The 13,791-nt window shown below is 40.3% G+C and overlaps 2 protein-coding genes and 1 pseudogene across 26 annotated transcripts in view; 2 read left to right on the top strand and 1 right to left on the bottom strand.

Annotated features, from left to right (window-relative positions):
• Nucleotides 1-1,418, bottom strand: part of LOC118427654 — a 3,226-nt pseudogene extending 1,808 nt beyond the window's left edge.
• A 622-nt stretch (nucleotides 1,419-2,040) lies between these two features.
• LOC118427658 (SPRY domain-containing protein 7-like) lies at nucleotides 2,041-7,470 on the top strand. Its single transcript, XM_035837550.1, has 5 exons — nucleotides 2,041-2,216; nucleotides 3,380-3,496; nucleotides 3,885-4,045; nucleotides 4,378-4,480; nucleotides 4,673-7,470. The coding sequence occupies exons 1-5, from the start codon at nucleotides 2,108-2,110 to the stop codon at nucleotides 4,768-4,770; spliced, it is 588 nt and encodes a 195-aa protein (XP_035693443.1). The 5' UTR covers nucleotides 2,041-2,107; the 3' UTR covers nucleotides 4,771-7,470.
• A 239-nt stretch (nucleotides 7,471-7,709) lies between these two features.
• The window catches only part of LOC118427674, a 7,866-nt gene continuing 1,784 nt past the window's right edge, over nucleotides 7,710-13,791 (top strand). The window contains exons 1-5 of one of the 25 annotated variants that reach the window (XR_004832549.1): nucleotides 8,685-8,997; nucleotides 10,979-11,132; nucleotides 12,490-12,555; nucleotides 12,683-12,743; nucleotides 13,228-13,785. Coding sequence is in view for 3 of the 25 variants with exons in the window: in XM_035837569.1 (XP_035693462.1) it covers nucleotides 8,922-8,997; nucleotides 11,056-11,132; nucleotides 12,490-12,555; nucleotides 13,228-13,295 (287 nt within the window). In the remaining 22 variants the exon portion in view is untranslated. Of the gene's footprint in view, nucleotides 8,508-8,684; nucleotides 8,998-10,978; nucleotides 11,133-12,489; nucleotides 13,786-13,791 lie in introns of those variants that run through there. The other 24 variants (XR_004832544.1, XR_004832562.1, XR_004832555.1 and 21 more) reach the window with 24 other exon arrangements.

Genomic DNA, 13,791 nt, shown 5'->3' with positions numbered 1-13,791 from the left:
TCGCTTTGGCTAGGGCCGTTCCTCAGGTCGTCAATTGGAGGTCCTGTGACGTGAGTATGTTGGGGAAGAGCCATACCTCAAGCACTTTAAAGAACCCACCACACTTATCTAAAAGAGTAGGGGTCCATTCCAGTGTGAGTGGTTCAAGCCTTTCAGATGGGTTTTACGAACCTTGCACGAAAATTGGTGTGTTATGCCAAAAGGTTGTTTACCGGTTATGCAAAACAAATTATAAAAAAAGAAACAAACCCTGAAGAGAACTTCTGCCATCTTGTCCTGAGTCTTCCCTCCATCCGGTACCTTCCCAGCATGCTCCAGGAGACAGTGCGCCTGGATGGTTTTGGGAAAGCGAGGACACTTCCCCGTGAAGTCAATCCCCACAGACTGGCCGGCTGCCTTCAGATGGTCGCTCACCCTGGGGCACAAATAACAAGAGGTCAATAACACCGTTTTTGTGCATTTGTTGATTCAAAAGCCCTTTAAACATTAGCCATTATGAACCCTAGCTGACATGAAGAAATGGCTAGAGTGGTCCTGCTATGGCAACCGGCGGATATCAAAGCATTGTGGCCGTTGTTGCCCTTCCTTGACACTTAGATTCTACTCCTACTACTAGTATTACTACCTTAGCCCGGCATCCAGCCGTAATATAGCTCCTGAGTCTCTTCTCTACTCTTTGCAATTACGTAATTGCAAAGAGGAGAGAAGAGACTCGGGAGCTATATTACGGCTGGATACCAGGCTATTACTACCTGGGGGGAATTGTAGTAACTACAACTACTAGTATTACTACTACTACTACAGTAGCTACTCCATTACCCCTTGTACTGAGGAGGTTTCTCCATCCCATCTGAAGGCATGTTGGGTCGTAAGAGGTAGGGCTGCCAGCTGACGTTAAAGGTGTATTTCTCCTTACACATCCGCATGGCCTCCTGTATGTGCAATATACAATATGCATGACTAACAGTAAGATATGGAGATGCTTTCTGAGGGCCTGCATATGGGGATCTTGACAACACTTCATGGTAAATTTAGGAAGACCAGCATTGCTCTAACATAACGTCCTTGCTTAGTAAATTAATTAGATCAAGTATGATTAAATGTCAAAAACATGAAGGTTCGAGTAACTTCTAGATATTGAGAAACGCCCCCTAAAAGTTTGTCAAAGTTTAAACGTAGAATAGAAAGTTCCTTAGTACCTCTAGCTTCCTCTTCCCGACCCAACACCAGGGTCACATCACATCTGACACCACGTCTATGTTGATGAGGGGCTTCTCTCCCCCACCGGTCGCCATCGTGCCGCAAAACCTCCGCGGCAGCTGCAAAACTCGAGCCCAAATGGTGCAAGACGTTCCTATGTATGCAAGACTTGCAACTTTTTGCAACACTGACCTCACGTACGTTGACCCTAGATGTTAGACTCTTCCACTGAGATATTCAGATGTCCAGATACTACACAACGAACAAAAAAGTCATTTAAATTTTAAAAAAATGTCATATAATCAAATTACAAATCAAATTTAATGATAATTTGGACACTAGTATCGAAATATTCCTTTTAAAAACGTCAAAATCTTTGTTTATATTGTTCAAAGGTATTATTTATACACCCTTAAAAGATAGAATAACCCAAATTGCCCATCAACCACCGGGCGGGATAGCTGACAGGTGCATCACCGCAACGATGCGCAAATAAAGTTTATCGCCTTTTATTTATGTTGACGACATAATTGCAGCAATATTTATAATTTTAAACCAATTTTATCGACAAAATATATTTTTGTAGTCAACAAAGAGAAAAAATTGTTCAAACAACACAGATAATGAGATTGCGGAGGATATATCAACTTATATCCGTTTTGTGGCGGTCTTAAATTACCGTGCTTTCACTAAGGTTCTGAATGTGTAATTTGTAGATATCAAAGTAGCGTCTATTACACTTATTTGTGTAAAACTGTCATGTAATTCGGTGAAACCTATCAAGATTATTTATACATAAAATACATAGTAAGCTCACATATATTGAGTGCTAATTTGTTGCAATAAAAATCGTCAGAAGGGCATATGCTTTTGCGCGGATACTCCCATCAGTACCTCCAAAGAAAAGATGGCGGCGTGTTTCTGCTGTTTCCGCTGCTGTTGGGCGTCTGCGGGCGGATTTAACCACGTTCCGCTCAAAGAACTGCCCACAGTCCAACTGGACACTTCACACATGGGTAAGGAAACACCCTGGCGTTTTATCTGCGTCCGGTTGTTCGTAGTTCTGAGATTAGGTACTCTCTGAAAGTTCAAAGTTTTGGGACCCTCCCCCTTTTCCTGGTCCGAAGTAGGGCAATTTTGATGATGACATCATGGTCATGATTTTGTTGGCTATTCCTTTGCCACGGATTGTTGAATTTTGCTTCAGACTTTGTGTCAAATTGCATGATTTAATTCTTTAGCATTATGTCCTTTGTAGCATACCCTGTTGGATTTTTTTTTTAGATTGAGATACCGGTTGTTGTCTGTGTAAAAATTATGGTGTGTTTCGGAACAGCATGCAGCATTGATAATCTCCAGGCAGAATTTGACGGTGGACGGCTGACTCCACTCTTGGCCAGCTTAGATATCTTATGCCACAGATGAATCTACCTGAAGATTGTAGACCCAAAGTATTGTAGTCGCTTCTGTCTGAGTCTGAATAGTAAACATATTATGCAGTAACGCCACAGTCTTGGCAAGGTGACAATGTTTTTTAAATTCAGCTGGTGTAGCTTTACAATCAAATTTGTTAACTTCTCGTAGGAAAAAAACAAATACTAGATTTTACAGTTCATTTACATAAGATTAAGATTTTAAGGCTGGGGCTATTAACACTATGTTCCTGTCAATAAGAATATTTCTGACCTATTGATAGGATGTCCTGTCAGTAAGATTCTATGTTGAAACTATTGACAGCATGCTCCTTTAATAGGGCTTGTGAAAACACCTGTCAATCCTTGCCCTGGCCTTGGGTAACATGGTGGGAAATAATACTTCTGACACCCCTGAGCAAGATTCCTTAACTATCTAGAGTAGTAAAAAAAAGGGTGTCATGGTAGAAAAAAAATTATTTCTTTATTACTAGGGATCAAAGTCATGGCCTTCCACATGTAAGTTGAATGCACTACCTGTTAAGATATTGTACAGATTCTTCTATTTGGCCTCCACTTATCTAAGCCTATTATACTGTGCTCCCTGTCAATTTTTTACATTTTTGACAGGAACAATAGCCACATGACCACATTTGAATGGTTCAGTATGTAGTTGTAGTCTTCTTTGTGTGTCAGGCACATATATGTCATTTCATCATGAGGTTAAACACATTGTCATTAAGTTTGGTATATTTTTTTTTGCACAGGAACCGATGTTGTGATTGTGAAGAGTTGCAGGAGAATCTGTGGTACAGGTGCGGCCCTAGCTAATGCACCTATAGTCCAGAACAAAGCCTACTTTGAGATCAAGGTGCAGTCAACAGGTAAGTTCAAGTAGGTGTAAAGAAACCTGCTATAACTTATATAAGTTGTAATCAGTGCTGTCTCCAGGACACTCCATCCCAGGACAGAAATTTGTTTGTTGGGATGGAAAGAAATCTGAACTTTGCAATGTGAAATTGATAAAAATGTATTTTCATATGCTTAAGATAACAGACTCAACAACAAGATGGTCGTAATGTGATGCTGTAACAACAAATTTGTCAACAGAATACTTCAACTTTCAAGTATTCTTCAATCAGTGTAAGACATGTAAGACACGTCCCTTCAAAAAAGTACATCCTGATCACGGAATGACCTTGTCTCACGAGATCACAAGACTGGCCTGAGACTTGCTGAAATATGAATTTGACACATTTGTGCATGTTGCAGGTATCTGGGGTGTTGGTTTGGCCACCAGGAAGAGTAACCTGAACTCAGTCCCCCTGGGGATGGATAAGGACAGCTGGGTACTGAGGTCAGATGGAACCGTGTTCCACGACGGAGAAATGATCCACAAACTCACCAACTATGTGGAGGAGGGAGACGTCATTGTGAGTCTCCAACATTATACTATCTTGTATACCCTTTCTTTGACTTTCTTGAACTGAGCAATTATTAGTTTCTACCCAGTATGTCCATAACCCTACACATATAAAGGTGCACTGGTGCACCCACAGTAGAATATTAGGACACAACTCTAAATTTTGGTGCACAAAGTGCACATGCACCCAGTGTTTTGTCTGTCCGTCTTTTCATTTCTTTTCTAATCTTAGAGCAGAATGATATCAGGTATGAAGTACACTTCTGTATTTTCAATAATACAGATAAAGTCATGTAGTTAAATGCTGGTCATAACATTGTAAATGTCATTGTATCTTTTTAGGGTGTCACGTACGACCATATAGAAATGAACTTCTACAGGAATGGGGCACAGTTACCCTGCACTGTCACAGGAATCAGAGGAACAGTCTTCCCAGTCTTCTATGGTGAGTGACCATACCATAAGTTTTTCAAATAAGCAGCAAAATGCGCAAATAATGTTGTATGTTTAAAAAATGGTATTGGAAAAAGGATACGTAGAATACCATAGCCAATTCCAAAGTCAAAGAAATTCCTGCAAAAATAATGGAATTTATGGTTACCGTTACTTTTCTTTTCTTTTCCATGTCCAACCCCAGTTGATGAGAGTGCCATCCTAGACACACAGTTCTCTCAGTTCTACCACACAGCGCCAGAGGGCTTCGAGGGAATCATGTTTGAGCAGTCACTACTCTGAGGAAGAATTCACATCCTTTTTATATTTGTACGATGTAGAGTATGGGACAACCACAACGATACTCCATGCTGCAATATGTTTATTTGAATGGCGGCAAAACGTGTTCTTTTAGCAAATGATGAATCTAAATTGTCCTTATCTCAAAGAGTTTTGTTACTTCAGACATGAAATATTTCACTGGCTAGACATTGTTGACGATGCATAAAAAGGTGTATGTAATTCATAGTTAACAAGTCATTACAAAATGTATGTAGCACTTCTTTATAAATACATGTAGCTGGGTGCAAGCTCACCTGCTTGAAAAAAGCATAGGTCCGGATATCCACTTTTCACTAGATGGTGATTGTTGAGTGACTGTACAGTGACCAAAAGTGAATTTCTGTGAACTTTGATTTCATAGTTGAAATATGATGCTATATAAAAAAAGTATGATTTTAAACACAACAAAACACACAAGATTTGTACCATCCTCCGTACGTAGTGACCACTGGCTCAATACATGGTTAGCAAGTGAAAGTATTGAGCCAGCGGTCACTACGTAGGATGTCTATTAGGCTAAAAGATTTGTTCTTTATCTTTGAAATTTGTTGAATGAGCTGTCAAATCTCTGGTCACTCAACGGTCAAAGTGTGTTTTCGGCCTCTAGTGGAAATGGGGTGTTATAACCACCCAATGTGCAACTACGTGAATGTTGACAACTAAACTGCAAAAGTTATGGAATTACAGGAAATTTAGTTATTGGACATGGAACAAAAGAAAAAAAACATGGGTGACGTGTTTTCTTCTGAAAGGGTACATGCTGTACATGTATGTCATGTTGTGGTACTAACATATAACAAAGCTAGCTGGTGTACAAATAATGAAAATTTAAGTAATACCAGAGACCCTCTAGGAGCAAATGATGTACAGTTATAGCTAGAATATTTTTTGAACGTTTGTCAGTGTAGAAATTAGGAATACCATGTAATATTAGTGATCCTAGAATAACTACAAAATTATGCTTTATAGTATATGTTTACATTCTTAGCTAATTCAGGGAGTTGGTGTTGTGTTGAAATTCAGTATTTGTTGCTTTGTACAATGATAAAGCTTGTATTTTTTCCTAAGGGAACTTAGTTATGCCATGCTATAGTTGCTGTCTACTGTTCTAGATTTGATTAGGCAAGGTGTGGGCTACAGTATTATATACGATGCCATAATTATGATACTTTCTTGAAACTATGTATAAAGCTGTTTAACAGTAATTTATATCATATTCTTAGATAAGTCTGAAAGATGTGAAAGTCAATAAGTTGACAGAATTACTGAGTCTTGAGTTGTGATATTCAATGCAATTCAACCTCTACAACTGGAGAAAAAATCGAAAATTTTGCTCTGGATGTTTTATTGACATCCATCACTCTTCTTCAGTGTTGCTGAAGAAGAGTGATGGATGTCACTCAAACATGCAAAATTAGATCTCCAAATTTTATCCAGTGGTAGAGATTGTTCTGTTACAGCCTGCTTGAAACAGAATCATAAATTGTACGATGTCCAAAAGTGGTTGTTAGGGCATCTGCAGTCTTTCCAATGAATGAAATATATGCTTTATAACAACAGTTTAGTTTACCTGAGATCATTTTTATATCATACTTTTTTGTTGTTTTGTTTTTGTGATCAGTTTTGTATATTCTGGTGACCTACAATCAGATTATAATTATAAAAGCCTTCTTTCATTTGTACTTTTAGTGAAATTATATATAACTGGATCCATAAGAATAATATTAAATATGTAGGACAGGAAAATGTGTAGTGTCAGTAGCAAACATTCTTGTCACAATACATTAAATACTAATAAGCAGACTTCCAAAATGGTATGTTGCTAGAGACTCTTGTACTGTCTGTAGAAAATTAAGAAATGAGATATTTTTGTGACAATTCGACTATGCAGATATTATTGCCGGTATGATATAGAAAGTGACTGTGATGTTTAAACATTTACCCAGTGCTTAACATCCGAATGTTACTAACAGTCATGTACATAGTGCAGAGTAACATTTAATGTGATACCCAACATGTAGATGTAGATCTGTCACTGGTATTACACAGTGCTTTCATGTCATCATAGCAGTTGAAAATGTTATGTTTATGTCAGGATGCAGATTGGGATCTGGCAGAATCACCCATTCAACCAGTAGAGATCTTGATCTGAGTACATGTCAACAGAGAGACTGCAAATGCATTTAAGTTTGCAGTAATTGCTGAACCTTCTGCAAATGGCAAAGGATTTTTTAATTTTTATTTTTTATTAACTTTTAATTTACACATTGCACCGCAGTCTTGTACTTGAAATGATTTCTGTACCATCTACCATTGTTTACAGATTGAGTTCGAAATTGTCGTACTCTCATAAAATCCTGGGCTATTCTATTTGAAACGTTAAGGGTTAGAAAGGCAAATGTCACCTGGCTCCTCCCTTTTTTAGTTCTATTTCTAATTGACATATCTTGAATTAATTTGTTCTTCAGCACCCACGTTTATTTTATTTTTCTTAAATCCTCTCATATGTCATGTCATTTTCTTCTTGACTGTCATGCCAACTTTTCAAATAGAACAGCCCAGTGAAATCGCCTTATATTGTTATGTATGTAGCTTTTGTATTCCACTGTAAAAGCTCATGTAAACGGTGTGTTATTCGAGCATACAAACTGACAGTACAAACCTGTGTTGTGTGGCATTATTTCTAGGTAACGTTATAGAGGTATTGTTTGGGGGGTTCGTTTGTTTTTGTGGTATTTTTCCATACTCATCTCACCACAGTGACAGCAAATGATGTCACTACAGACTGACCGGAATTTTGGGAGCTGCCAGAGCGAGAGGAAGTGGAGTCTAAAGTTGCCACATTTATAGTAGTCTATCAACTGACAGGTCACATAGTGTCAATGAAAGAGCCTATTATACCTCACTGACTCGACCTTGTTCAGGGAGAGTACAATATGCAGTATTCCTGGGAATCGCTAGATGGTGCACAACATACAAAGAAAAGAAAAGAAAAGCATGATGGGACCTCACGTGATGACGCCCCTTCCCAATCATCATTTCCTTTTGTGCTTCGCGCAAGGTGCACGCATCGAGTTTGCTCCGGTATGATCCGGTAGTGACTCAGTTTTTCGTTGTTGGAAAATTATCAAGTGGTGGAGCTACGAGAAGAACCACTTTCGGCGCACCATGCCGCCGATAGGGTAAGCCCCTATCGGTCGGCTACTATCGTCGCAGCAGGCCGTAAGACCGGGAAGGGTGAAAAGCCCCTATCGGCGGGCTACTATCGGTACTGGCGGTCGAGCTTAGCGCTCAAGGCTTGCCAGGCGCTGGGAAGGACCAAAAGGCCCTTTCGGCGCAACATGCACGGGAAGAATTCGGGCCAAGCATGCCGTAGAACCTGGAGGTTATCGGCGAGGCTACGTATACAGACGGCCGTCATACCTTGTGCCTTACACGGAGCTGGCATTATCGGCGCACCAGGCCGAAAAACCTGGAGGATAGCGCAGCCACAGACGGCCGCTATGGCCATGGTGCCCGAGGTTGAGGCACTGGCCCTTTCGGAGAATTGAGGTAATACCCCACGTTCTTTGCGCCAGGTGACGCTAAAGATTCGAGAACGGTGGAAGACTGTTCTCGTGGCCCCATCCATATTCAGAAGGAGCGGCAGCCGCCGTGCCACGTGGGCCGGTCGGGGTAATCGACATCTCAATGGAACTGTAAGTAGATTACGGGCTCCGGTCGCTCCGTTATGGTTGCTCGGATAAGCTTCCATGTTGAACACGCTGTTAGGCATGTTGCCGTTGCATTCTACGCTCGTCTAGGAGGAGCGTCCAGCAGTTTAACCCATAATTTAAAGTCGTTTTATGAGCGGTTGACTTAGGAAAAACGTCTGGCTCTTTGTTGTTACTTAGACAACAAGATTTAACATGTTCATGTTGACGAGTCTAACATGTTTTTGGTAGTCTTGATAGAATATTGTTCTATACGAGGAACACGTGTCCTTTCTAATAAACCATTGTTATGCAAACAATGCAAACATTGCGAATGTTGTCGGCAAATGGTCGGCGGTATTCCTCCGAACTCCGCTCACTCAGGATTGACCGTCCCGGGCGTGGTTGCGGAGCATTCTTATGATTCTACTTCTTCCTGGTAAGTATGTTCCAGAAGATGGGAAGAAGGAGCTCTGTGTGCTTCACGGAACTTCAGGTAACATTGTTGTGTTTACCTACTTACTACGGTTAGAACGATTGTTTACCTTTTTAGCGACGCCTGATGGGCGAGCTTAATAGTATAGTGTGGAACCGTTTCCAAAGTATTCTAAAAACTGTATAGGAATGTCAGGAATGTCAAAAGTCCGCGCATGCGTAGTTGCATCATGCCGGACTGTACCATTACCTCCACGGGTAAGCTTTCCAGTCGCCCAGGGCACGTACGTGCTCATCAGTGTTTTCCGTATTCGCGCAAGGCAATTTTTGATTGATAGCCGGGCAAAATTGAGAAAAGCCTAGGACTTCAAACGTACCCGAATTGTAGTATGTAGTATGGTGGTCATGGAAATGTAAACATTTGAAACAGGGGGTAAAAGATTGTGGAGATATGTTTCTCGGAAAATGACCTGTGAGTCGTGGAAATCACTTCCGGGTTCGTTCGTGGTTTATGTGTCCAGGAGTTTGGAAAGTTTGGTGGCCTTCTTCACCCTTAATATCTTTCTGTTTTCAAAAGTACAAACTGATGTGTGAAACAAGCATTGTTTGAGCTTAAAACATGTGGGGGTTGTGAGATAGCGATGTGATGGTTACCTTCGCCAAGAAAGTTATATTTTGGGTAGCGTTTGTATGTGTGTGCCGGTTGTAGAAGACCACCATAGCTCAAGAACGCCTGGATGAATTGTATTGATATTCGGTACGTGGGTAGTTCTTGTTGAGACCTGGAAGCGATAAGATTTTTGGCCTTCTAGTGGCCTGTTACGGTACTGCAGCGGAACTTCTTGGTTTGATATCTCGAGTTCTGGACATGCTGCGGCTATGAATCTTAAGTGGTAGACAGCTCTTGATGCTGTAAGTAAGTGGTATAGGTTTGGGCCCCCTAGCGGCTTATTTTGGAACTGCAGGACAGGTTTAGACTTAGGTGTCAGACTTCTAAAGGGAATAACTAAAGAAGGGGTTGACGGATTGTTATGGTTTTTGGTATGTGGATAGGTTACGTGATGCTTAATATAATTACATATTAGTTATGAAGAATTATGCAGAGTGGAAGCTAATTTGCATAATAAATTGGGAAACATGCTCAGCTCAATTAAAGGACCATTACAACATGTGACCTTTGTAACTGAGAAAGAGGAGAATATTGATAAATAAATGCATAATTTGCATAATTAATGAGAAAATGCTATAATGTCATTTTGATAAATGACGGGAACTTCTTACTTGTAGCATTTGGAAGTTATGTACAAGTGAACATCGTTTAACATTAACTATGCAAATTAGGTCCTAATTTGCATAAATTAGCAGAAAAGGCGACAAAAGTCTCCTTTCTTAACATATATTGCGCATGTCAATTCGTTGGAGATGATCAAGTTATATAGTTTATGCAAATGAGAGCCTTATTTGCATAATTCATGACAAACACAATTAATTCAGTAGAAAAATATTTTTATCTATCTATATATCTATATATATATCTATATCGATACTGGCAAAAACCCTTTTTTTAGCATATTGTTATTTAGCTAGAGAGGATGATCAACTGATATCATTCATGTAAAATGAGGCCCTGATTTGTAAAATCGATGAGGAGCATTTACATTAGTTCACCCTTCACTCACAAGGGACCCCCTTTGACAGCAATGCTCTATGAACATCGATCGCCAAACGAATGGAATACGACTATTAAAACCCATTAACAACAACAATCTGTAAAACTTATAAACATTAAAACCGTCGCTATGGCAATAATTTTAATTGCCACACTTTTTGCTGTTCGGCGCGGCCTTATCACAAGAGCCGACAATGGAGTTTTGTTGTGTTCATTATAGTGCAAACAGACAATATAGTCTGAACATGGCAGACACTTGTCAGTTATACACTGTTTAGCCTTGCGTCCACATCGCTCGGCTTGGAAGTATCCTCATCATTCTTAGCATGTTGGTGTTTGACACCGGAACGTTGTCTTCTTCCTGTTGTTTTAGGATGAAGAAAATATTAACCACGTTCTTTAACTGGTTGATTAACTATTATATGCCGACCATCTGAGCATTGTATACAGTTGCTCGCCACGTGCTCGTCCTGGACTGGCGGGGATTCCCAGTCACCAGAGCAGGGGCTATTGAGGTAGCCAATCAGGTAACTTATCCTTGATCCAATCAAGGACACTACCGTTCGAATATTGTAGACGTTCAATACCTCGTATGCAGGTGTGAAACCTGCTATTCTTGCCAGTAGACTTACCGAATCTACAAGCACTTAGTCGGATGTTTATAAATACCGTTGGCTAATGTTGTATCAGAAGTGCGATTCTTGTTTAAATCGCTAGAGGACCCCATTAAAGGGTCAAAAGGTCATTGGAACGTGCTGGTAACATTTTGGCCGCCATAATTTACGTTCCAGGCTCAGCTATAGACCTGTTTTTTACACGTTATACGTTATCGGGAACATCACATTGGTTGAATCCGACTGAAAGTCCACTATCAGCGTAACGTTCAGTGGTGTCATGGGTATTAAAAGACCTTAAAAGCAACCCGCTTTTTATCTTGTCGGCATGAACGCCCCCCGATGTTCCATTCATATTTTTCGGGAAATCGGTGGCCCTGTTTTTGAGGAGGGGCCTCGAGCACGCAATTCTGCCGCCTTACATTAACTTAGCTACCTTTCTGGCTGCTAATTTTACACCAGTAGTTACTTGGTTACGTGTACAGCGGTAATCTGAAGTCAAGGGGCAAAACGCCTTGGCTACATGTACCAATATGAACGTGAACTTCAAGTTTCGGAACTCTTGTTCTGAATTGGCGCCGCTGCCCGAGCTTGATACGTCTCCACAACTATCGCTAATATGGTTGAGTTGTGCGGAGAAATTGTGCAGACTATTTTTGCTTCAATTACATTATGTTTTGTACATGTTTTGTGGCTTGTTATTAGCGTTAAGCTACTGCTGGCGCTTCTACGGACGGAAACGTCCGTCGCCCCTCTTCTTCACATGGTGTTGAAGTAGCGCAATATGTGTTCCTTTTAAGTTCACAGGTAACTTACAACAGAGTTGTAGAACATGTTACACATAGCCATGATCAAAACTGATCATGGCAGACATTGCAGAGAAGATCAATTTAATTATCTTGTGCAGTCTTTGCACACAGACTAACGTTAATAGACGTTGTTGCATTGTTACCATCTGGGTTTTTTATCATACTATCCAGCTGGTCAGTATGCTGAAGCATATGTGATGTGATCAATATGATGAGACATGTGATGTGAACAATATGATGAGGCATATGATGTGATCAATATGATGAGACATATGATGTGATCAATATGATGAGACATGTGATGTGATCAATATGATGAGACATGTGATGTGATCAATATGATGAGATATGTGATGTGATCAATATGATGAGATATGTGATGTGATCAATATGATGGGACATGTGATGGGATTAATACGATAAAACTTGTGATGTTTTTCGTATTATGTCAACCCTTATAGTTTTGCTGGTGTCCGCAACATGACGAAGGCCCACAATGTACCTTGTCCTTCAGTGCTACTCTTGATGTCAGTTGATATTGACATATTGCAAGTACTTCTTGCTATTAATGTTTCTTAGTGAAATATACAAGTTCACACGTTAAGGGTGGAACTGTACTCATGTGTGAGTGTAAAATGTTCACTGTTAAATTAGGTGTTGGGGAACAATGCAAGTTACCAGACACCTTTCTGAACGTCACTATCCCGAGCTTCCGGTAGGTGATGGGTGACAAGTGAGCCATGCAATTTAGGCTCACAAGGCTGGCTTCTGGCAGCCTGCAATCCACTTGACTGGAAACATTAAAATGTGATGTTGAGTTACCAAAATTGGTACTCACTTCGATTGTATTTGTAAAGATTGCCTTTGCCACAGATGAGGCTTCTACTTGTTACAAGTTCAGTATGTTTGTTACACACGTTATGGGGATTCCGGAGGAATCTAACACAGTTGACTTCATGTTTTGCATGAACCACACCAATTCAAATGTATTATTGGTATGTTGGTACTCTTTGGTTTATTTAGAGCCACAGTTAGCTTGAATTTCAGCTATTGTTTCCTGTGGTCGATAGATGGCTTGGGCGCTCTTATATTAGCCCAGTCGTTCAACACATTCATGCTATACATTGCCTTACCTTACATGTACATTGTACCCGTTACAATTGTTGTGCAATAAACATTGATTTATTTTATTGTTATAGGCTGTTCTTTCACGAGGATCAGCCACTTCATCTAATGGGTTTCTCCCCTCTATGAAGGGAAACAAGAGGTTTGTGTTTTTCTCCTCAAAGGTGACTTGAGGATGGCTCCTTCCCCTTGGGAAAAGGGGGGGGCAAGTTGATGGGACTGGACAATGTGTACCAAGTCCTAAGGATTAATGCTTTTTCAGTGTTTGTTCATCAGGCACTCAGTGTTATCTAACAGTTATACTGGTAGGACATTAGGTCACGAGAACTGACCTTCTTAGACTATAACTGATACTTCAGTTGATACCTGTGCTGTCCAGATACAGCTTTGGAGTCTGCATATTGTACTCTCCCTGAACAAGGTCGAGTCAGTGAGGTATAATTGGGGGTTATGCTAAGATGTACTTACCATCTACAGTATAATCTGAATTATACCTCATACGAGACCTTGTTCAGGTATATCTTCCCACCCTCAGTAACTTATGTTCAGCTGCAGGGATTTAGTGAACATTACCCACCCATGGACAGCACAGACTTATTTATCTACTCTCGCACTCAGTCAATGATGATTGGGAAGGG

Source organism: Branchiostoma floridae, chromosome 12 (assembly GCF_000003815.2).
Source record: "Branchiostoma floridae strain S238N-H82 chromosome 12, Bfl_VNyyK, whole genome shotgun sequence".
Lineage (NCBI taxonomy): Eukaryota > Metazoa > Chordata > Leptocardii > Amphioxiformes > Branchiostomatidae > Branchiostoma > Branchiostoma floridae.
The sequence above is the reverse complement of the archived record's forward strand: the minus strand, read 5'-3'. Positions and strand labels throughout refer to the sequence as shown.